At 43.2% G+C, this 25,926-nt stretch overlaps 1 protein-coding gene across 1 annotated transcript in view; it reads right to left on the bottom strand.

Moving 5' to 3' along the window:
* Window positions 1-3,675: 3,675 nt before the first annotated feature.
* Window positions 3,676-25,926, bottom strand: part of RAB40C (RAB40C, member RAS oncogene family) — a 47,054-nt gene continuing 24,803 nt past the window's right edge. The window contains exons 3-7 of the mRNA XM_061599803.1: window positions 22,166-22,226; window positions 17,876-17,936; window positions 14,198-14,275; window positions 12,455-12,677; window positions 3,676-6,944 (exon numbers count right to left, since the gene is read on the bottom strand). Coding sequence (XP_061455787.1) covers window positions 6,664-6,944; window positions 12,455-12,677; window positions 14,198-14,275; window positions 17,876-17,936; window positions 22,166-22,226 — 704 coding nt within the window. The 3' untranslated portion in view covers window positions 3,676-6,663. The remainder of the gene's footprint in view (window positions 6,945-12,454; window positions 12,678-14,197; window positions 14,276-17,875; window positions 17,937-22,165; window positions 22,227-25,926) is intronic.

The raw sequence follows: 25,926 nt of genomic DNA, 5'->3' as shown, positions 1-25,926 counted from the left end.
GACGCAGATGCCTGAATGGAAGGTAACTTGGAATATCGTGCATATTGCCTTGAGTTCCAAGTGGGAAGAAAGGTGAGATAAACCTAATAAAAGTGAAGAAACTTTATGAAGACAAGCCTTCTCAAATGCATTTGCTTGCCTTTTATTGAAGTAGAGTCATTACTGTAGTGTATATTGTAAGATGTTAAGGCGATCAAACCCTGGCATAATACGGTTGGAAATGACGAGAGGACGACGAGGGACATAGCAGAGAAAGCTGCAGGACTGTCGGTGTTGGTTGGGCCTATTAGGCCTAATTGGTTACCCCCAGAGGGGGTTTTGGGAGCCCCAACAGCTGTGGGTGGTAGCATTGCGGCGTGGCTGCGACTGGGGCAGGCCTCGTAAAGGGACCTGACCAGTGGGCCTCGTAGTGGGGCCTAGCGGCGGCACGTCCAATACCCCCCCCACCTAGCAGTTGTGGAGGGGTTGATTGAGGCTTTTTATTGAGCAGCGCGACGTTAGTGCTGCTGCTGGTTAAAAGAAAGACACAGGAAGTTTAAAAATAAATGAGACTATACTGGATATACAAACAAAATTAAATATAGTCATGCTAATACACTGGTTAAAGACAGACTCATGCACATAAAGGGAAATTAAAAATAAATCAGAATAAAAGGGACGAACAAAAGAAATTGTATCTAATCCTTCTAGTTTAAGTTCCCTCTGAGCACTCTCCCCCCAACAGGTTCAGCTTAGCCCCCCCTGATGATATACACAGGTTGGTTCTTTATTATATTATTACAGGGTGGATGCATGATGTGAAGGCAGAGCCCTTTCGTGAGGCTTATGACTTCTTGCTAGGCCCAGGCATAGGTACAACTTCTTGCTAGGCCCGGGCATGTATGAGGTTTGAAGTACTTAATTATATGATTATTATACTGCATACTAGTATATTGGTGGGGCCTAGTGAGCCTTTTTAGCCTTTGGGCCTTTCATAGTTATATGATAAGGGCGGAGATAACAGTTTGCTAGAAAATGTCTAAATCGCTGTATCTTAAGTGAGTGATCCTTTTGCATTCCAAGTGTTAATTTCAGGCTATTTGTTCACTCTGAGACAGAAGAGGCATTTACCTGAATTTAGTTAGGAATGGAAAGTTTAGCAGATGGTAATCATATTGATTGGGGAATAGGAACAAAGAGGAAAGCCCGGTTTGCCTAATAGAGATCCCTCATATTACAGGATCTTAGACTTTTATTGACATAGGGCTGCCTTTTAAGGTCCAGGCAGACTTTTCCCCCCTTTACTGAGGATTGTGGCACCAACAACGAAACATCATTACCTGAAATTACATTTTAGTTAGGACTTCTGATATCATTACCTGGAATTACATATAGCGTGCAACTGTTGCATTGGCTCATCTATTTAGATATGTGTTGGAAAACCTGCTATAGTGCAGCCACATATTGGTGACAGCAACACATCTTCAGCATCTGCTGCTCTTGGATTTATGATATCATTTACTAGAAAGGGACATAGGATGTTAATTTTGCATTTTGGACATCTGTTATGATAGGTGTTTGGAAGCCTACAAGGGGGAGGCCGCTGCAGTGGGCCAAATATGGGTGGCAGCGCCATATCTCCAGTATCTGTGCTTTGGGGAACTTGGTTAGCTGCACTAAAATGGTGGCTGGGAAAGTGTGCTTACTCATAAATTATTTCCTTTCTTTATGTGAAACAGGGAAATATGAGGCCAGTGGCCCTCACAGCAGTGAGGAGAAGCACCCAGCAGCAGCTGCTCAAGGAAAGCGTTCCTCCCTGTTACTGGGACCTTGTTTGCAGACTGCCCAGTTCCTGGGGAGGTTTGTTTTGTTATGGGGTTTTCTTTCAGTTTCTGGATCCCATATTGCAGTCTCAGGGCTTGCCTTAAGGGCCTGCGCTCTTATATTTGTCTTGGGCATAGACGCAATGGCAATCAGTAATGGCTTCCTACCAGTTAGTTAATGCACTGCCTATGGGAAAGTATGACATCTAATCTGTTTTTTCATCTACTGTGGGGATACAAGGGGATTTATAGCTGCTGGGTTTTTGCCTTTTCAGTCAATTCTATGAGGTAGAGCATTACATATGGGCTGCTCTATTCTCGCACGGAGCGCTTCAGCTCCTTCCTTGAAGGGGCTGTCGGGACGAGAGGGTAAAAAATTTGGATGCATGTTAACACCTGATGTCACAGATTATGGAATGGCTATGTAACTGGTTCATCTTAATGGCTGTGTCAATGGACCATCCTGCCCGGTGTTAACCTTCCTGGGCATACCACCTAATTCACCACCAATCATACTCATGTGGTCAGTCAGTAAGGGCATCATGCCAGTTAGGCCAAGAAAGTGTTTCTTGTCTGCCCTCCAGACAGTTCGGAAACTACAGTTAGTCCAGAATGCAGCGGCCAGATTGTTGACGCGGACAAGAAGGTCCGCTCATATTACACCCGTTCTGGCTCGTCTGCACTGGCTTCCTATTTGTTTCCGGGCTAAATTCAAAGTGCTGGTTTTGACCTATAAAGCCTTACACGGCATGGGACCGCAATACCTGGTGGAGCGCCTCTCCCAATATGAAACTACCCGTACACTGCGCTCAACATCTAAGGCCCTCCTCTGAGTACCATCCCATCGAGAAGCTCGGAGGGTGGTGACTAGAAATAGGGCCTTTTCGGTTGTGGCTCCCGAACTATGGAATGGTCTCCCTGATGAGGTGCGCCTGGCGCCGACACTGCTATCTTTTCGGTGCCAGGTGAAAACTTTTTTATATTCCCAGGCATTTTAATGCGTATTATTATATGTATCGTATTTTGCTACTGTTTGATTATTTGTTTACCTTTGTTGGTTTGATTCTATTGTATTATTGTATTTATATATTCCTGATTGCTTTATTTTATGTACACCGCCCAGAGAGCCCTTGGGCTTAGGGCGGTATATAAATTAAATTAAATAAATAAATTAAATAAATACCTTTATGCAGCCTCTTTACTCACAGGAAGAGAGGAGGAAAGTCAGGAAAATAGGCCAATTAACTGCAGTTAACCTTAGCTGCTCATTGCATGCAAACTGGGAACTATGCTTAATTGATTCCAAACAAGTCAGAATTTGTAATCCAGTTTTAAAATCATGGCATTACCTCTTTGTTTGGAAGCCGTTAACCATTGTTTCCTGGTTTTGACATAATGGGAAGCTATGGTTAACTGTTTCCCTACTCACATTGAAGGCGCTGTGTATGGTGGGTGCACTATGTGCCTAAATATCCTGGGTTATTAAGCCAGGATTTCATTTTCTGAATGCCACCACTGTATTATGTACCAAGGCCACATTGGGTTTTTTTTTTCTTTTTGCATTGTTAACAAGTTCTTTTCTTAAAAAATTTAAAATAAGTATGGTTAAACCTCTCAGAAGGGATAGATGGGCTGGTGTGCAAACATCAATTCCTTTGGCACAGAATGGAAATTCTCTTAACTCACGCAAGTGTGAAGAAAGCATTCCACTTTGATCTAACCCTTCGGTCCACTGCCCCAAGTCCCCTTAATCCCCTTAAATCCACCCTATTGAGCCTCCCCCCTCTTCTCCTCTGCCCTCCCACTGTCCTTCAGCAACACCCCTTTAAAGAGCTCACTTACTTGTCACTGACGACTCACACAGCCTGCAGGGTAGTTTTTAAAACAATTTTTTTTAATTTATATAAAAAACATCAGTTTTAACAACATTTACTGTACAAACAAATTAAAAACAGAGGAATGGTATGAGTGTTGGACAGCAGCTAGTTTCTAGTGTTTTGATATCAGATCACAATCTTTGAGTTGAACATTAAGAAAATAAGGTATGAATTCAGCTTTGATTTGCAGATATACCAGAATTCCACGTAATTTGCACTGATTAAAAAATAAAGAAGATTAAAACACAGGTGTTTAGGTGAAACTGAATATTATGCATGTACAAGTAAGAGAACAAGTGCAGGTAATTCAAACCTTCTACCCTCTGATAAGAAAAGCTCCACGGCCACTTCCTTCCAGCAGCAGAATTATGGGCAAGCTATATCATATGCTGGAGACACAATAGGGAGGGATTTACAGCCTGCCAAGCAGGGCTGGGTGGGGGAGGGCACTCCCTGTAATTCTTCAGAAAGACAATGCACATTCTATAGCTCTTTTGGAAAGTGGCTATTTTAAAACCAAGGATGGAAAGATGGCTGCGTCCAGGCTGCCTCCTAGATCACCTGTTCACTGCACATCCCCAGAATGCCAGGCTGTTGAGTCAGTGATTGTCTCCCACTCCATTTTGAGCAAGCGGCAACAGGTGGCCCTGGCTGTGCGGACATGCCCTGTAAATCTCCCAAGCTCCTGCCCTGGATTTGGCTACGGCTTTGTTCACAGCCCGACGAGATGCCGCTAAAGGCTTTCCCCTGCCCTTGACCTGTCCCCTCCACCCACTTTGAGTCCATGCCAGCGGTGGTGCTCAGCTCACCCCTTGTGCCAAGCCCTATCGGAGCAGTCAATAAACTGCAGCTCTGCCAGCCAGGCTCCTGTCAAAAGTTCCTGAACAAGATGGGCCATCAGATGTGCGATGGGCACCCGGCACCACCATGCCTCCCAATCAAATCTGCAATATGGTCAAGTGGCCAGTACCGACCAGGAGAGCAAGTGCTGTTGCGGAAAGGCACCCAGGAGGAAACATTCACCAGGTCTGAAAAGGGGGAATGGGCATTGAAGCAGGTGAATAAATCAAAGACCCCGGAATGCCATTCATAAGCTGTATCGATAAAGCTGACAGGCGACTGCATGGCCCTCCACCCACTTTTGCCTCATTTCCCATCAAACTAGCTTCTCCTTTTAACTTAAGACAGGCTGGAAGGCATTGCTCAAAACTGGCAGATATAAAATTGCCAATGAATTTACAGCTTTAGCCAAAGCTAAAGCACCTGCCCAATGTGCACTGGCAGCAGCACAAACAACTCAAAGAGCCTCCAGAATCCAGGTGAACAGACAGACAGCACACAGAGGAAAGAGTCACAGAAGCTGCAACTAGGCCCAACAAATCATTGTCTTAGTGGCCTGTTGGGGCGCTGAAGGAAAAGGCTCACCTCAACACGCAGCACACTTCTAATTTACAAACAGACTGTCTCTGTTCTAGGGTCTGGTGGCCAAATCTAATTTCTCGGTATTCCCCTTCCTTGCAAGCTGCCCCCAAGAATCTTAATATTCTTATACATGCTATAAAGAGATGCTCTTATCTGTGTACAAAGTTGGTGACTGATTATGTCAATTCATTTTTTTTTTAAAAAGTGAAGAGGGGGAAAGGAGGGGGGAAGTACATATGCTCTGGATATCCAAGACCTATTTGAGGTCGCTGGGCTACTCTGCAGCTCAGAGAATCTGCATGAACAGGACTGGCAATATCTAAGGGCTAGAGAGCCTCAAAGCAAGCAGCTGCCTACAAAAGCAACACTGCTGTAACATGCAAGGACTTCTGCCCAGCCAGAGAACAGGCTGCACGAGGTGTAGTTCAGGAGCTCCCCATGCCTCACACAACCCAGTAGTTATATCAAGCCATTTTTTTTTTAAAAAGCAGCATTTTCTGGTGATGCCCTCTCCTCCCTAACCCCCACCCCAGCCAGGATCTTTTTGAGATTTGGTACAGCCTAACCTTTTGCCTTTAGCCCCCTGGGAGGCAGAGGTGGCTTGATCAGTCATTAACCAATTCCAGATGTAGTCAGGACTCCCACACTCTCATCTCTCCCCTCCCCCTCCAAACACAGCAATGCGATACAAAACTCTTGCTCTTGCTGTCCATTTAAGCCACACACTTGTTACCAGGAATGTCTGGAAAATTTTAGATTAAAAAAGAAGAAAGGAACAAATCCCTCCCTCTTTTCATAAACAGAATGAAAAAGAAAATCTCAAGAGCAACCCTGTGCCTCTTATACAATTCTCAGAGTGTTTGATCATTTTGCCCCTTGACCCCCCTCCTACTTCAATTAGCCCCAGGGTTCAAGGCTCAGTACTTCTATTTACAAGGCGGCATAACATTTTCCCCCTAATGTCCTTCCCTTCGGAAAAAAAAACAGAGAGAGTGGTGGGAGGAGGTCTTAAAAAAAAAGTAGTGAGAGTTTCTTTATAAATAAGTGAAAATGTCAGCAGCCTGCTTCCTAAAGATCTCCAGCTAGTGATGGTCTTTCTGTTGGGTAAAGGCAGGTCTCCACCTGGGCTGAAGTTGCTATAATTCCTGCCACCACCACCCCTTTATAAAGAGAATCAATGTCCACTGTAGCACCAACAATCTACTTGGGAGCCCAAGGATAAAGATGCAGCACAGAGTCCCATCTACTCCCCACAAGTGGAGGGAGAGAGTCATTCCCTTGAGGCAGCCATGCAGTCATCCCTCCAGAGCAGGACAACGGGGGGGACCTACTGCATTCCGGGAAGGCTGATTCAGCACAACCTTGCCGTTGCCGTGCGGGATCCTGCCCAGCCCCACGCCAGTCCACAAGCCCTTTGCCAATCCTGTAGGCATTGCCGATGGAGTGACAGAGGAATGTCAGAGGGGATCCCAGTGGAATGGGTTACGTGAGTGTAAACATCTGTACAATGGCGAGCAGGTATATGTGTGCGGCTGGAGGAGACGCGCCCCAGCACGGACTTGCTAAGAGATCTTGCAGTTGTTACGGGAGCAGTTCTGTGGTGGGCTCTGGGGTGGACGGATAGACTTGGAGCGCTTCAGGCTGTTGCCTTTGCTGCTGCTCCCACCTCCGCTGCTGGCCAAGGAGTACGAGCGGCCGTGCATCATCACCGCGTTCATGCCATTGGCCATGGAGAAGGACTTCAAGTGGCTCTTGATGGTGACAGGAAGGGGCAGCTTGTCAATAAGGTGGACGGGTGTGCAGGAAACGATGGCACGGCAGCAGAGGTCTTGCAGACTGAACACTGTGGATCAGGGCAGGAGGGACAGAAGAGATACAGAATGAGAAAGGAAGCAATCCCTTGCTGTGGGGTGATGGTGTCTGTACTCTTGCTCTGGGATGAGAACAGCAAATCAAGGCTAGAAAAGCCACAGTTTCAGTTTCCCATGAACGAACATTTAAGGGTTAGCCATTTCCAACCATACATCCCCAAATCAACTGTGTAGTTTTAATGGCGCGCCTGCAGCAAGCTAAATTTTTGTACCCTTTTCCCCCCAGAGGAAACAGCACAAGACGTCAGTGCAGCCCATTTCTGGTTGCCAATTGCCTTTTGTTAATGCTTCACTGAACAAGTCATCCCACCCCCCATTTGGACAAATGTTTCAAGAGGTGCACCACCACAGCTATATAGTTCTACCCCTCCTCCAATATCAGAATTTTGTTAATTTCCCACCCCCCCCCCCAGGCATCTGAATTTGTTTTAAATGCTCATTTTTAATATCAAATGTATTTTATTTTTTAATTATTATTTCATGTTGTAAGTCTTTTTGAACATTTTTAAAATTGAAAGGTGGAGAAAAATACTTAGCATAAAAGTTTTGTTTTTTTAATTGGCACATATTATCCATTCAAATAGGCAGACACCTTGATGCAGAGACATAATCTGAAAGTGGTGCTCCTGATTCCCCTTCCCCACCCTGTGATGTCACAAAGAGCTCTGGCGTTTATACAGGGAGATAGAATGGAAGGTGGAAGGCATTCAATGGCGAGCAGAAAAAAAGGGGGTAAACCCTGAATGCCTAAGGAGGGAGTTCATACAGGGAACCAACCAACCAGGCCACAAGTACAAATGTATTTATTTATTAAATGTATATCCTGCCCTACCTCCCAAAGGAGCCGAGGGTGGCAAATCTGGACATATGCTATTTCTGCACAGTGGACATCCTAGAGTCATGCCATCCAGAAAGGTTGCCTGGTTTAGCTGTACAGTAGAGCCTGTACTGCTCAGTTTTTCCACTAAATAGTTCCTGTCAACTAGGAGGACTAGGAACTTGTACTTATTTTCAAAAGATTTAAACACTGTACTTCCACAATGGATCTACAAGACTCTACAGCGCCAAGTTACACCAAGTATAGCATTGGCAAGCAGAAACTCCAGGTTTTGCACCAAGTGCTGCTTCTAGGCTCTCTGTGTGACCAGTTTATATGGCTACTCCTGTAAAGGAACCGAGTTCTCGCTCTTTCCATTTCACAGACAGCGAACTAAAGCAAGAGAATTAGCGATATGCCTAACAGAATTTCAGAGCAAGAAATGAAACCGCATCTCAACTCAAATCATATTCTCGTGCATTAATCAGGTTTCTTGGGCCATTGTTAAAGTAATTAATGCCTCCCCACAACTAGCTGGCGGGAAAGCCAACTGGCTGGCTAAGTCGTGTCTGCAGAAGACACACTGCATATCAATTCCCTTCCAGACAAAGCCCATGAGACTGCAATTAAAATGGGAAGAGGGCTTCCCTGCCTGAAAATTCAATGAGGGAGGACAGGCCTGATCTGGAGGTGAGCAGACATGCTGCATGCCTCGGAACAGAGCACATTCCAGCTTGACAAGTGTACCAGCCCTGGCAACCTGAGGCACACAGCCCTGAACTCTGATCCCTTCCCACAGCTGGACTGAGACCCTATGAGCAAATTTGGCTCACACTCACGAGAACCCATGACCTCGTGCTTCTTTCTAAGCAACGTGCAAAAATGTGTAACACCTGCTTGGCAAAGCAGAACAACTACTCTGGGGTGGAGCACATTTGCTTTGATGAGGCCATGTAGTGGTGGGGGTGAGGAGAAGGAGGCTATATTCTACTCCTATTACTCGTGGGACTGACACTGTTAAGGCCACCAGGCAAGTTTCATGCAGGGAGCCAAAAGGCTAGGAGCAACTAACGTTTCATATGAATGAGCTGAGCTACTGAATTCTGCTATGACATTCCCCCGCTCCCAAATCTCTGGCTGACTTGAACAGATATTAGTAGCTAATTATTTGAAAACAGCAACTTGATCAAACCAGCTTCCTGTGCTCCATTAGCCACGAAGCAGTGACTGAAGTCATTATCCTCCTGGTCCGTGCTCCTGTTACCTGTTGTTATGTGCCTTCAAGTCAACTATGACTTATGGCGTCCCTATGAATCAGCGACCTCCAACAGCATCTGTCGTGAACCACCCTGCTCAGACCTTGTAAGTTCAGGTCTGTGGCTTCCTTTATGGAATCAATCCATCTCTTGTTTGGCCTTCCTCTTTTTCTACTCCCTTCTGTTTTACCCAGCATTATGGTCTTTTCTAGTGAATACCCTGTTACCTAGTAGCCCAGAATGCCTGTGCACATTTGAACGAGCAGCAGGCCAACAGCCCTTCTTCTAGTGGAGACCACAAAGAGAATCTCTGCCCTCTTGACTTTCCCAAGACAAGTGAGAATATTGCAAGCTGAACTACCTGCCTGTCTTGCATAGGGGCAAGTGAGAGAAGGAGGGGGGATTTTCTTCTTTTAAAACCGAGTCAGCTAGCTATGACAAGGTAAAAGAATCTGTCCTCTATAGAAACTATACCATGCCATCTTCTGGCAACTGAGGAAAATTGCAACTCAGAGGAAGCAAGCTCCACCAAGCACAGCTACTGGGCTGGATGAATCCTCCATATGGCTCAATGAAAGGAGCTCCTCATATGGTGTCTCTTCCCAGGAGCCTCCCCAAACATAAAGGTGCTGAGAGTGATTGACAAAGATGGAACAAGCATGAATGGACTGACAAGGATGGATATCGTACAGATTATAGATTACAGGGTTCTCAAAAGACCCCAGAAATCTGCACTAGGAAAAGCTGAAATCTGTGAACCAAACAAGCATGTGCTTAAGAAGAAAAGTCTCAGGCATAACCTTCCTGCTGAAGTTTTACGGCTGTGACGTCTGCAGCAACTCTTGTCAGTACAGCCAATGTAACATTTAAAAAATAAAATTAATGGGGGAAAAGCTCCCATGTTTCACGTGCAAGTCCAGTTAGACAGCAAAGCTATGCAGTCTCAATGTGTTGGCGGGACAGGGTCAGGTGAAAGAATTTATTTTATTTATTTATTATTGATTTACATCCCGCCCTTCCTCCCAGCAGGAGCCCAAATTTAGATTTGGCCAGCACTGAGGAACGTTTTGAGGCAAGCCAGTCTGTATGAAGAAGAGACAGGCTCCACTTGGACTGCAGTGGAACCAGACTGATGGTGAAATGGACTGCCTCCAAGTCGATCCCGACTTATGGCGACCCTATGAATAGGGATTTCATGGTAAGCAGTATTCAGAGGGGGTTTACCATTGCCTGCTTCTGAGGTAAGTCCTCCCCAGCTGGCTAGGGCCTGCTCAGCTTGCCACAGCTGCACCAGCCAGCCCCTGCCTTGCCCGCAACTGCCAGCTGGGGGGCAACTGGGCTCCTTGGGACTATGCAGCCTGCCCACGGCTGCACCGGTGGCAGGGCACGTAACCCCTGAGCCACTCCCTGTGGGGTGATCTTTAGCTGGCCCTTGACACCCAGGAGACACGAGCGGGGATTTGAACTCACAGACTCTGGACTCCCAAGCTCTCCTCACCATTGTACGACAGGCTCCACTTGGACTGCAGTGGAACCAGACTGATGGTACTTAACATCAACAAAGATTGCAGAGCAAGTTTTATAACAGGCTTTTCAGGAGGTGGGAAGCATCCTGTTGAGGACAATCCATCCTTTAGAAATGATAAGGTGTTTCAAGATTCTCAAAGTGGTGAAAGAATAGAGCTTGGCAACAAATATATATACACACACCAAAATGAATTACAGCTATTTTAAGGAGACCAAAGCAAGAAAACTGCTTGCAAAAAGGACAATTGAAGAGGAAAGAAATGTATAGATGTTTATTTGCTAATACTACAAGCCTCAAACCCAATATGGGGAGTTGGGGGCTTGGCACCAAAAAGCCATATAAACAGTGGGCATATGAGAAGACTATTTCTCACACAGAATTAGTGGGGCACTCTTATGCTTTGATATATATATATATATATATATATATATGATCTACAGAAGGAACAGAGAAGGGCACATGAAAACTGCAAGAAAGAAAAGAATATCTATATAAGAAATGACTATGACAGAACAGTTTGCAATGGAGCCAAGTAGATGGAAGATGACCCTTGACTTAAACCCTAAACAGTACCCAGCATCTTGTGTAAGATTATTGAATAGTTCATGAAGACAGCACTATCAAATTTAACTTGTATGGAGGAGGCTCAACGCCATTTACATTAAGGAAAAAAGAAGAGTCTTCTAAAATACGAAGGGATAAGTTAAGAGGGATTTGGGAGCATCAAATCTCTTCAGAAAACTTGGAACATTATTTAAAACTACTGAACAGAAGTTCAGATTGACTATATACCACAGATTATTAGGGGAGGTACAAAGACAACAAAACAGCATAAATTATTGCTAAACAAGTTGAAAATCAGGCAAGCAAAAAAACTGCAAACATCATGAAGTCAAGGGAACAATAAATATTCCTTTTAATCCATCAGAAACAGGAAAGCAGGAAAGAGGTAGTTGACCATTACACAACAAAGGTGCGAAGAGATTTCTGAAAGAAGATAGGGAGTATGCAGAGAAGCTGAGACATTTTTTTGCACTGATCTCCACTCTGGAGGATCTTGGACAGACTCCAATGACTGGACTGCTTTGAAATAAGACAAAGAGAGGTGTGAAGAAGAGATGAAGTTCCAGGATCAGATGACAAACTGAAAATTAAGAACTCACTGAAGTCTGGCTAACTTATGCTATAAGGTTCTTTTAGGAATTCAAATCTGGGGGAAACAGTTGATCTTCTAACTAAAATATGTAGCATTACTCAAACCAAGTCTCCCTGACACCTACTTCAGCTGCATGACTGCTCTAAAGATTGTTAAGCATTTTCAACCCTATTTTTAGTCACGGGAGCTATAGAAATTAGCCTAGTTAGTTCTATTCTTGCAACTCTGAACTATTTTTAACCTGTTTCTTTTCACTATACAAGAAGGACAATAACTCCAATATACAGAGCAAGATGGCAGACTGGAGCAAATCCAGGGAGAAAAGCATAAAGGAAGTTCAAAAAATTCATAAGACTTGGGGGAAAAAATGGGAAAGAATGATCTCTATCAATTTGTGGAGAAGGCTCATGGAACATGGAGGTTTATTTTCACTTCACTTCTAAAGAAGGGCTGGTTCAGACGTCTCACTGTTTTTTTTTGCAGAGTGGGAGTTTTCCCATATTTGTGCTAATGAAGAGCAAATCATCATTAAGCAAACTTATTCACAGTAACTTGCACGACTGAAATCACATGACATTGGGGCAAGTTTCTGTAGCCCAATTCAACGAGCAACAGTGGAAGTGCCAAGCGCCCCCATCACCAAACCCTAGAAGAATGATTGACAGCTGGCACATCTATGCCCGGCTTTTGCATGGCAGGAACAATGGGTGTGGGTACTCACTCACCTCTGTTGGGCCTCCAGATCTTTTCCATGCCATGCCTCATCAGCACAATACGAGACAGCTCTGTGAAGGACTCAATCACATTGAAGTTGCACAATGGGCTGACCTCAAAGAATGTCATGCAATTTTTCTCTGCATAGGACCGAGCCTGCTCTGTCGGCACCTGCCGTTTAAAGGCCAGGTGAAGCCGGTTGCCAACCAAGATGCGGGGTACACCAGGGGCATGCTTTAAAGAGGAAAAAAACATTAAGAATATATGTACTTCCATGCCCACCCAAGCTCACACCCCAAACATTCTCATTTAGAGAGCAAAGTGCCTATTCAGCATTTCTGATTTACAAAACACTGCTTTAGTTTTTCAGGCTATGTTTTGTGCCCCTACCTGGACACTGGGCCCAGTGTATAAGAAGCTGGTGTCTAGATAAGGCCTGAGCCTAACACAGTACTGACTTTCTTGCAGAAGAAATAGAGACTAGAAGCTGTCTTAGCTTGCAATTAAGGCAAATCTCAATATCTGGCCATGGCTTCCACCCCTTCTACATTTTAGTGTCAAGTGTACTATTAACATCTTTTCCTCTTAATGCTGGGCTATCAACACTTTAAAAAACCTGTCAACTGTTTTAAGCCTCACTGAGGTGGTCAATCTGTTTCGGCTATTCTAATCCAGACTGCAGACTGGGACTTACATGAATCACTGCTCTACCATGTTAAAATGTTAAAAATCCCTGCTCATAGACAATTGGTGCATTAGGGCAGAGGTGGGGAACCAGACCCCCAAATTCCCCATGGCCCTATTTTGAAAAATGGGGGAGACCATCCACCTATCAAAGCCCAAGACAGAATATTTTAACTGCTGATCAGTGGTTGCAGCAACCTCCTTTGAAACCTTCAAGGCGGCTTGCTCTGAAGAGAGGGAAAAGAATGGTCGGTTTTAAGTGAAGCATTTTCCCCCTCTCTCCAGCTGAAGGGTTTTAATTCAAAGTGCTGGAAGAAGTGCTTTGAACCTAAGACTCTTCCTCACAGGGAACTCCCTAGTGTAGCCGATTCCAGCACGGCTCGCTGCCAGCGCTGAGCAGCTGAACAGTACTGATGGGGAGCCCCACTTTGCAAAGGCGCAGTTGGGAGCTCCCTTTAAGCTCCCAATTGTTCTTTTCTAGCTATGTCTGTATATGACATCAGGTGTGGTGCAGGTGAGAGTGGGACCCACGCCAGAGGTTGCCCATCCCACATTCGAGAGAAGTATTCTAACCCAGACTTAACCTAACATCAGTTTTCTTAATGCAGAGGTGGGGGAACAACATGGAGAAATACGCATTCATACAACACCCTGCAGTCTGGAGTGGAACAGCCCAGATATGACTGTACCACCTCAGTGAAAACTGGGCTTTCAAAACAGAAGGCAGGTATCTCTGCTTTATTTCTCAAAGGGGAACTGCAACCTCTTCCTCAACGGGGGTTAGGGGGAGGCTGAACTTATCATTCCTTCGGATGCAAACTTTTTTTTTTTAGAAATCCAAGTTCTGGCCAGACCCCCCCACCCCCTTTCTACTCTGGTGTTTTGTCTTGAGAGGAGGTTATAGTTCAGCCTGCGGCAGGCTGCAATAGTACTTAGCTGGCAAGATTTGCTTCAACATTAGATAAGGTCATAGCAGGAATCCAAGAATTCTGCCACTCCCTGAACCAGATCTATAATAGATGAACAGACATAAAAAACCTCAGGTTCATGGTAGTTTAGAGTAGTCTTACTTCATCTATTTCTTTGATCCATCGGTCTATTCCGTCAAAAGACCAGCGATTGGTAATGTCGTATACCAAGAGGATTCCCTGTGTGGAACAGAACACCAAACATACAAGTTAAAAACAAACAAAACATTTGGAGGCTTACTTGCCTAAAGCGCCACTTCCAAACCATGTTAATGTGCAATATGGCTGCATAGCTTTCTGGAATGCTTTTTGTAGTAGTGGGAGACCCCAATCCCAGGCACATGGAAGAGAAATTTGTGGTGGAAGGGTACGCTCTGCCCCAGAGCAAAAGCAGATACATCTATTTTGGCCCTGTTGGCTAAATGCACACAAACATTTAGAAAATGTACTGAACGTTAGAGAGCCACTGTGGCATAGTGGTTAGAGTGTTGCACTACAACCTGGGAGACCAGGGTTTGAACCCCCACACAGCCATGAAGCTCAATGGGTGACCTTGGGCCAGTCACTGCTTCTCAGCCTCAGAGGAAGGCAATGGTAAAACACCTCTGAATACCGCTTACCATGAAAGCCCTATTCATAGGGTTGCCATAAGTCAGAATCGACTTGAAGGCAGTCCATTTCCATTTCACTGAATGTTAAAAAAATAAACATTTACTGTGGGCCACTCATGGGGATCTACCATAAGCCTCTTTGCCAATGGCTTCTCCAGAGTAAAAACATTTTGATGGTGAGCAGGCTCAGCCTTGCTTATTCATGCACCATGTAGCTGTGGCATTGCTTGTCATTATCCTAAATAACCTTGCATTGGAGGAGAGTGAAAGCAAGATGCTAGTGCAGAGAGATGCTATCTAGGAATCTAGTACCCAGCAGATCAGCCTGCTAGGTGACAAATCAATGCTGGCAGTGATAATCTGTGGCATGCCACAGCAGCATCTGGAGGCTGAGCTATGCCATAAGAACAGGCCTGCACAAACCCAGGCTCAGGAGACTACAGGAAAGACTACTCTTGTCTCTAGCGGGGAGGGGCTTCACATATGTTGCAGCACACCAATCCATACTCTCTGAGCTTTAAGAGGCCAACTTGGCAAAGAGGGTGGCCACTACTCATCTAGAGCTTGCAGCTTTAGAAACTCTCTCAATATGCTCCTTTACCAAAAAGAAAGCAGCCTGAAAGTCTGCCATGCTCTTCTGGAAGAGTCAAGAGCAAGAAGGGATACTTGCTCTCATATACACGTCAGCTGCACATCCATGGTTTTAAACATTCTTTCCTGCTGTGAGCTGTGGACTCATCATCACTTGTTTGTGTGACTTGACACAACACTCACAGAAGAGACAAAGCTGGGAGGCAGCCTCACAGTTGTGGATACAAGGGGTCGAAGTACAGAATCCAATTCAGCTAATGTTTCATTCCCAAGTCACATTTTACCTACAAGAACTGCCTGGTTGTGTCACTCTGCCCTCTAGATGAGGAGAGCTTAAGGTTAGACATTCATTATCTGGAAAGTTTTAACTTATGCTAGCTGTGAACTTTTAATGACTGAACTTTTAACTGAAAATGAGGAGGTGGAAAAAGTGACAGACTTAGCCTTGGGGCAGTGATTGTCTCTAAGTAAGTATTCATAATTAGCTTATCTGGCCAACAGAATAAAATTTAAGAACAGTTGGCCAATTATCACTTCATACACAGTTGTATACACTTTTCCAGACTTCAAGAACATTCACCACCACCAAAAACCAGGTCTTGGAAGGTTGCAAGTTTGCAGAGGGGTGGCTGGGAGAGGCTGTTGAATCCTCTCTCATTTGACAGTTTGTTCCCTCAAAATTTGCCACTCTGTATCTTTCACTACAAGGAGAGTGAGAGGAGGGAGCTGAACAGCTGAAGTGAGTGGGTAACAATTAGCACCACCACCACCACCACCACCACTCTGGCAATGCCATTGCTTTGCTCCAACTTTAAGCCTCCAGACACTGGTTTTGATTTAAAAGCAAGTCAGGAAAGTCACATTTTCGTTTTCCCACAGAGCTGTTGAGAATCTTGCTCCATCCTTTGGTCTTGTGCTCAGTTTCCCTGTCCTTCTCCTGCAGGAATCTGAATTTGATAACTTGTTTCACAAACTTATTTCATCTATTTTCTTAAAATGAATTTTGAATATAAGAAAGCATCACTTAAAAACTGCATCTTGCCTCTACACCAGTGTCCAAAGGCGGGGCACTTTCACAACAATCCTGCATCATTACCACAACATTTTTTTTTAATGTTTGGACACATACTGGTGGCAATCATGACACAACTTATTCTGCAATAAAACCTTTAGAACTTTGGTAATTTTTGTGAGTGCAAAATCTGTGTTTAGGGGGATTAATTTTGATTTTTACCCCCACCCCCAAATACTGTCATCAAGAAAGAGGCTTTGTGATTTTAGTTCGTACTGCAGCACAAAAATAAGCTTATGGCACCTTTTAAAAAAGCACCCCAGAGAAGACATTACTGTAAGTCAGATTAAAGACACAATGCAGCTGCTAGCTTAGAAGGCAAACTCTTTCAGTAAACTGGCAGAAAGAATTAAGAGAAACTTGGGCTCTTTTATGATCCCCTAATTTACCACCAGCAGAAAACAAGCTGTAACTGGAGCTCAAAAGTCACTTCATAGGTGATCATCAGCGAGTCATCTTCCAATATTACAATAAAAGTGGAAAGACAATACAAAGTCACTTCAACTTTTCATCTGCTTCTGTGTAATTTATGAACCAGCTGTTCATGTCTATAAAAAAGTACTACAGAGGTAACTATCAGGAGCTTGCCCACTTTTTCAAAGTGAACGTCCTGTTTAAGGCTACCTCTTCATTCTACTTTTTTCTTTTGCTCAAGTACTGTAATTCACTCCTACCTTGCCACTTTCAAAATATTCTACTCATTTCCAGCCATGCGATTAGGGACCCTAAGTATTCTCATTTACCAGAATACTGAGGGCGCCTCCCCTTCATCCCCAGTCCAAAGGAATGCATCTCTTGGTTACAAATTATGTTCAGTATGCTTAGTGGAATCTTGCCATATATCAAGATGCTGGTGAGCCTTTATTTGTTACTGTGGTTAAAAACGAAAGTTTCATTCGACAATACACAAATTAAAAGTGCCACATTTCTGACCTATAGACTGTAATAAATATGAAAAGAGAAATACAAGATGTATGTTTCAAAAAGCTGGATGTTTTCAGTCACAAGTTGGAACCCAAGCCACAAGGAGAGTTCCTAGCAATTCCTCCAAGAGAAATGGAAATACTTCTGCAATGGGAAGACTTTTACTGTAAGCCACCCAGAGAACTTTAGTTATTGGGTAACATGTAAGTACTATAAACAAACAAAAACAAGCAAACACTCAAGTTTCAGCATGGTTATCATCCTACATCATAGTATAATCCAGGAGGAGCCAATGTGGTGCCCTTCAGATGTTTTACACTACAGCTCCCATTATCCCCGACTTCTGATTATGCTGGCTGAGACTGATGGGTGCTGCAGTCCAAAAATATCTGGAGGGCATCACATTGGCAATGCCTGGCATAAGCCAATATGGATGTGTTATGGGGACTGTTCCAAACACAACCACAGGCTCCTCCAGGATCTCTTCCAGACATTAACAAACTGATACACAATGACTGCAAGTGGCACCTTTGCCCGGAGAGAAGTAACGGAACCCACATAGATATTTCCAGCTGTACTCACCTGTGCTCCCCTGGAGTATGATCGAAAAATTGTACAGAACCTCCCTTGGCCTGATGTATCCCTGGAATGAGGAATGAGAAAAATATATAGGAGGCTTTCAGACTTCCCCATCCCATCTTCCCCAACTGTGCCATGGGTCCTTAGAAGATAGCAAAGCCATTTCATTTGGTGATCCATTGGTTAAAACTGGAAGTACATCCTACTCTGAATATTTGTTTTGCAAAACCACTATTTTTCACTTTTACAAAGCTGTATTTCTCCTAAAGAAGGCTGTGCTTCATTTATGGCGAGATCCTATCTTTTTATGCAAGCATTTGGTTAAATTTCTACACTTTATGCCAATACACTGATATTTTAAAGGATTGGTTTATGTATGGTTTTTTGGTATGTTTTTGTATTTTTAGATCTCTGTATTGAATGCTTTGTATTTTTAAATCTATGTAATCCACCTTGGGACCAGAATTCTAGGTGAGAGATGGATAACAAAAATAAATTTTATTACTATTTATTTTAGTAGATCTCAGATTTCTGTAGAGTCCAGACCCAAGAATAATGTTTTAATGTCTCTCCTTTATTTCTATCTCAGATAAATTCACAACACCATTCTTGTGCACAACCCACAAGTATTGTTTCCTGCAGAAGAATATGTATAAGGATATTTTACCATGCATGTTATTAAACACTCCTTAGTGTGCATATTATCTTCTCAATGCAAATACTGCATGCAAAAGATATCCATATGACTGGTTGCTCAGGAATGTAGATTTGATATTAGCACCTGAGAATTAAAGATATTTTTCCAATTCCGTTTATCAACCCAGAACACTGACACTCCCAAGCTGGGTCCTAGTTCAATGTCCCTATTTTATCTACTGATGCAGATCACTGTTGTGTCAGCTCTTGGAGGGTGCTGCTGGCAGGATTCAATCATGACAGAAGTTACAGCATACGCCTCTGGGTCCTGCTCAACATCAGCCTTCCTCGCTGTGAATGGACTGTGTGTAAAATCCTGTTTGTAAGTCTTCCAGCAGGCCTACCAACACACCATTGCTGTACCTACATCCTATCCTGTTCCTGACACCAACAGATGGGTAGGTAGAGACAAACAAGCACACATTCTATAAAGGGGCTCATTGGTGCTATCTTCTGCCTTCCTGCCACTGGAGATGGGATTTGACTGCTCAGCCTGAGGACCACCAATATGGCCCAGTAGAAAGAGATATTTGGGAGAGGCCAGGGCTCAAGTCTAGAGATGTGAAGACCCAGAAAAAAACCAGTAAAATTTGTTTGGGGAAACCTCCCCCCCCCCGTTTTTCCTCAGAACCCCCCCTTTTCTGCTCCCCCCCCCAGGTCTTCACATCTCTACTCAATGCCATGGATTCACCAGGTAGTCTTTGTCAAGCTTCTAGCACTAAACCTCATTTCCCCTATTTAATAACAAGCAACCTGGGACCAGAACAGACCATATTCTCCTAATCGAAACCATCCATTTGAAGATAATGGCTCAGCTCTGTCTTGCTTTTGATGATTAGGTGAGGGACGCAGAGGCTCTTTCCCACCATCACAGCTGGGCTTTAGAACACTTATACTAGGATTTATGTGGCTCCCTCCCTTTTCTCTCAACAGGGAAACTTTGTAATTGTTCTTGAGATCTTTGGGGGTTCGTTCATGATTTTCTGATGTTCTGTCTCCACTGTTCAGATACTATTTTAAAAGTACTAGTTTATATTCTATTGTTGTGTATTTTTATTGGCAGCAACATGGGATCCCAGTGCAAAGAAGAAAAGTGAGACAAAAATATTTTAACATAAAAAACAAGGCTCTTGTGAGGGTGAACACAGACTGCATTATATAATGTATCATTATGCCTGCATAGTACAAAAGCAGTAGTTACTTTATATAGGAAAGGTTACATATGTATTTTTAAAGGTTCATCTTAGCCATGTAGCTTTTATGCTATTGCACAAATCTTAAAGAAAGCTTGTCAATAGCTATTTATGTACTGATCTGCAGTGTTTACAAGTTGCTGCCTGGTATGAAGTTATTTATTTATAAAAATATTTATATATTGCCATCTCACAAAACATCAGGGCAGTGTACAGGAACATTAAAAATAAAAAAATTAAAAGGAGTACAGAATAATCATTAAAAGGAATGGCTATACAAACAACTGCGTAGGCCTGTCCGCATAAAGGAAGTTTTTGTTAAGTGAGAAAGCAAGAACAGATTTTCTTCAGCAATTAAATGTGCCACAAATGACTGGCACGCATAAGCATGTGGGTTTCAAAAGTATTATTAAACCACAAAAATAAACATTTGCAAGGCTATCTTTAACAAAGGTGTGGAGAACTTTTGACCCTCCAGTTGTTGCTGAACTATAACTCCCATCAGCTCCAGTAGGCACAGCCAATCGTCAAGAATGATGGGAATTGCAGGTGAGCAGCATCGGAGGGCCAGACATTCCCCACACTTGCTTTAATGCATACGGGTCAAGCTCGTGGTCCCCCCCCCATCTTCCATATAAACTTAGAAGAAAAATGCTGGAAGAAGCCCTTTAGGATTGCCCAGCAGTACAGAGAATTCTTAGTTCTTTATTTTAAAAGTTGCTACAAACATAAAACACACACACACAACTTTGGCTGGAGAAGATGTTTGGGTTCAGCATTCAGTGGCTACTCCAGAGGCCAGCAGGACACCAGGGAATTCTTACAACTGTGTTTAGGAGTACAACGTGTTCTGTAGTAAACAAACATTGGGTTTGTTAAGGACACCAGCTGCTTCAGAGCCTGTGTGCAGATTTAAGTCATGCCTTCTAATTTATTTAAACGTTACAGCACACCAAGGGGCATCACCAGACATCTGCAATGCTATGAGGAGTGCTGTGCTGACCTAAGCAAGTGCCTACTTAAGTGCAAGCTGCGGTCAGGTTAGCCACAGAGTACACTGTAATGCCTTGGGCCCTGCTGTGTTCAGTGACCTGGGAGGGGTACGTGACAAGCACTTGGAAGCCTCATCACCCTCATTTCCCTATATCAGATTTCCCAGAGATCTGATTTTCGGTGCAATAGAGACAGAGAAGGTATGACTTTTCTAAACAGCTCTTATACACACAGATATCATTATCCACCAGAGCAGATTTTAGCCAACTTGTTTCTTATATACAAATTAAAGCTCACTCTCTTTCTGCTGCTGCAAATAGCATGATCTGAGAAGTACACTTTTTTGCCAAAAAGAGAGATCAGCCGTCATTATGGTAGCACAGGGGCAGTGCACTACAACTCCCATCATCCCCTTCCCACAGGCCAGGTTGTCTGGGGCTGACGAGAGTTTGGCCCAACAGTATCTACAGGGCACTATGTTAGCTGCCCTGCAGTCAAGACCTCATGACTCCGAATCTCACACACCATCTTCCTTGTGCAAGAGACTATTCCCATGAAAGAAGTGGCCAAAGACCAATGCTTTTAGAATGAACGCTAAGTGAGAGCCAGATCCTTTTTGAAGATGCTCTCAAACAAGGCCAAGAGCACACATTTAAATATCAACAGCCCACAGGCTGTAGGTTTAAATGTATGGCAATAAGTAAAACCAGCTCAGAGCAACATTGCACACAAGAAAAAACTGAAAAGGGGGAAAGTGACTTAGTATTTCTACCTCCACTGCCTTCCCTTCATGTGTCTTCCATTTACACCGTAAACTTGTATGCAAGGTTTTATAACTGTTAATCTTATGTTTTATGCTGCACAGTCCCTTGTTTTCTTTTAGGCATACAGCAGTAATAGAGGGGAGAGGGAGGCGACACTGCTTGTGAAGCCAGGCCATACCAGATAAGGATGAGACCAGGAGAATGCAGCCCACATACTATAATTAAGTTGCTTCTGTGTGAAATAGGTATCTATGAAAGTCTCCAGATAAACCAATGCAGACATTTCTAAGTTTGTAGGAACACTATCTTGATGACTCCCAAGTTCTCTCCTCTCTCGGGTCATACAGGCACTCTAATACAGTGGTTCTCAAACTTTCCCCTCCCACACAAACCACCTGAAAGTTGTTGAGGACAGACCACTTGGTGATTTTTCTGCCTGTTGTAGCAATTGCGCTACGCTAGATGGTTTTTAGTTGTATTTTTATTGCTTCTTATATTGTATTTTATTGTATTATCATTTGAATCCCATAGAATTAAGACGGTAAGTGATCTTCACAGACATGCTGCAGACTACATGAGTGAAGCTTGTAGACCACCTGTTTGGGAAAGCTTTCTTTAATACAAGATTTCAGCAATGTAAAACTTACCAGAGTTCCAGTTTGACCCTTCTGCCATCTAACAGGATTGTTGTGGTCTTGTAGTCAATTCCTGTAATGAAAACAAACTGCGATCACACAAAATCCAGGTATTTTTCAGTTACTTGTACTAGGCTTAGGTATATTCCTAACCATAAGGAAATGTCAAAACACCAAGTGTTTTGGGGAATGTTATCTGTGATGCCAACGTAATATACAAACAAGCAACTCAGAAGAGTAGTAAGCAGAGACCAGCAACATCTGCCTAGCAGCAAGAACATTTAGGTCTCCTGCAACACAAAAAAAATTAGCTGATGGGGAGTGAGAGTGGACGAGTGAGAATCTGACCAACTTCTACCTGTACACTATTTCAGCATAATATTTAGTATAAGCAGGGTTTTTTTTAATACAATGACATATTGAACTTATGAACTTTTAAGATTTTATATCCTAACTTTGAGAACTACATATTTTATCTAGTTCCTATATTGAAGAGCAAAGACCAAGAACCAGTTTTTGAGCAAGCAGTGGCAACTGCCCAGAGAATCTGTTAGTAAATCACTGGCATACAGATCGCAACCAAGTCTGATTTTGAAGCTTAATTTTAGAGAATGCATCTGACTGTGGCCAAGATCTGGGCATTAGAGATTTGTGCGTTGTAATTTTGGTATGCATGATTGCATACACACAAGCAAGTTCTAGCCATCTGGCATATCCTCCAAAAAATAGCATTCAACTCACCAAAGCCATTCATACTATATATCTGTATTGCAACCATTTTAACAAAAATCAACAGTACTACTGGCATATAAAATGCATATCAGTCCAAAGAGTTATATTTCTAACTCAGTAGCTCTATTATTAGCAAGTATACCAAAATACTTCAAACATATTGGCATTGACAGAACTCTCATTTCTCTGCCACATCTGTGTCAATATCCTTGGAGACCTGGATATTGCTCTAATAAGGGCTCAGCTGGTCACTTTTCTTCCTGTCCCTCCCAATGCTTTAATCTACATATTAATTAGTCTATTGTTAACAAACTTCAAACAGGAAACCAACTGCCTGCAATTGGTCCTGCCCCACATGAGATCAAGGACTGCTTCCTTTAATAAAGAAAATACCAACGGGTTACTGCTTTCAGGGTCACACACCACCAAGCCAGCCAAGTTGCATAAGAACTGAAGATTTAGTGTATAAATAGCCCGACTCTGAAATACATATAGTAAACTTCTCAGTAGCTTGCTTCATACCACTACCTTGGCAAAGCCCCTCAAAAATTAATGCAATGTAAAGTAAGATTCTAAAATCCTGTTTGACAAAACAGCCCGACAGCTTTTGCTCACAGAAAAAAGCAACATATAGTCACTGTACAAGTGTATTAAACAAACAGAAGCAAACAGGATTTTAAAAATTCCAGGACACAATCAGCATTTGTACCAGGGGAAGAGGCAAAATTGGCTAGTGAAATACTGCAACTCCTACCCATGCAATATTGACTCAGAGGGAGGGTATTAACTAATCCTGGCCTGCATTTTAAGTCCATTATACCATTTAGGTAACAGAGGCTGCACCACTTCTCAAGCAGTGTAGAGTGCACATATTACAGGCATAGCATGTTTTAAAACCACTATGGAAACATGGTCCTGAGCCTCTACTAGCTTTTTGCCTAGTTGATTCACAGTCACAAAGCAAGCAAGCAAGCAAGCAAGCAAACAACAAAAAGGAAAAAAAGAAAGAGTGGCAGCCACTTGAAAACTCAACCATGAGAATGTTGTTAGCCCAAGGTGGTGCAATATGTTAGGACCAAGGTGGTAGGATGAAAAGTTGGCTGAACTACACACACCCTCTCACTCCATTGCAGTTATCTTTCAAAGGGCCACCATATATCACTGTATGAATGTGTAAAATTGAGTCTTAGTGGGAAACACTAGTGCAACAAAATTCCACACAGAGAGCACATTCCATACAAACTGAAGTTACATTGAGTTTATTCCTCATTAAATTCCAAGTGTTGCAACAAAAAAATCTCTTCCATTTTATGGAAATAATTTTAAGAACTGCACACCTCCATTATTTTCTCCATGTTGGAAGGTACATTTCTGTAGCCAGCATACATATCAGTAGAAGGATAGCACAATTCCTTATCCTGGCAGAAAAAGTATTCCTTGCCCAGCACAGATCTAAACAAAAATTTCAATCTCATAGGAAACAGCAGTTTCAGGTACTCAGGTTGTCAGTGGCCACTATTTGGGTAGGATGTAATTCATAAGAAAGCCATTGGCCAAACCAGACATGTTAATTGTGCAACTGTTGTTAACCCTGGAAAGGATGTTTAAAACCAGAGGAATCTTCCCCCTCCTGCAAACCTAATAGCAGCTTGGAGAAATCAGACCTTGGCATGAAGTGAAGAGTTAAATCCCCTCCTTGTGGGCCTCAGTCCCAATCAACAGCCCCCCCTTTAACTCTGAAAAACTAGACATGTGAGTTGTAAAGACACAATTAACATAACTTCTAGCTTGGCCTTTTGCACCTTGTTATCGTGCAGCTATAGGAAAGGTTACAGCAGGTGTAAAAGCTTTCACACAATCCAAGCCTCGATGAAAGCAAGATTCAAGCTGGCAAAGGTTTCACTACAGTAAACTATTAAAACCCTTGGTACCACTCCTTCCCAACCACATTAGACATGTTTCCTTCACGGACACTGATGCAGGCAGCCTCTCCACCTACACCTGCTTCTGCTTTGCATTCCAGAACACTCACACCCTTCCGCTCTTATAAACAGTTGCAATTTTAGGATTAAAGTGTATAATATGCAATCATATCACAAAAGAGGAACTCCTTTCAGCAGTAAGCCTTTCATTACAGCTATCAAGAGTTCGCTTTCAAAAACATTAGGCGTGTCCAGACAAGTTTACATGTTCCAACCAAGTTATGTAGCAGAACCAACATTTAAGTGAAAAGGGCAGGAGCTAACATGACTGTGCCACTGGGTGGCGCCATTGCATAGAGGCTCTGGGGATACTGCTCAGAATCAGCTTCCAACTTGTCATTACAACTGTTGTGGGGAAATACAGTACTGGTGTTTTCTTCAGTAAAGAGAGTGGACATGTATAGCAATAGGCATTGGTCTGTTGATTTATTATGGTTTTATTCGAGCTGCTTTAATCTTATCGTATTTTACGATGTTGTATTTTTAATGTGTAATTTGTTTTTATTTTTATATGCCACCCACATAACTTTGGGCTAGACATTATGAATCCACATATTAAAGAGCTTTCAGTCAGAAACACTACTAGATCAAACCATGGAAATAAAAACAGAATGTTTCAAAACTGAAGTTCACACATTCAGTCACTTGGATGTGCTCTATCAGCAGGCAGTGAGTGTGCAAGCCAGTCTGACTCCATTGCTTATAGCAGATCCACCCAACACAACATGCTTACAGTAAATAGGAAGGGAACATGGAAACATGCCTCATACTGACCGAGCCAGACCATTAGTCTATCTGGCTTGGTACTGTCTACACTGACCAGCACTGGTTCTTCAGGATTTCAGAAAGGGGGACACTCCAAGGCCTACTTGGAGATGCTGAGGATTGAACCCAGGGCCTTCTGCAAAGCAAGCCACTTGTTGTGTAACTGTGGCCTATCAGGTGTCTGAAACTGGCAAGGTCCCAGGCATGAGAAAAGAAAAACCCTATTTTCTTATAAATTTACATTGAACTTTTCCTCTAAGAAGCTCAAGGCTGTGTACATGGTTCTTCTCCTCT

Source organism: Rhineura floridana, chromosome 17 (genome assembly GCF_030035675.1).
Source record: "Rhineura floridana isolate rRhiFlo1 chromosome 17, rRhiFlo1.hap2, whole genome shotgun sequence".
In the NCBI taxonomy this organism is placed as follows: Eukaryota; Metazoa; Chordata; class Lepidosauria; order Squamata; family Rhineuridae; genus Rhineura; species Rhineura floridana.
Note: the sequence above shows the minus strand (reverse complement) of the source record. Positions and strands in the feature narration are given on the sequence as shown.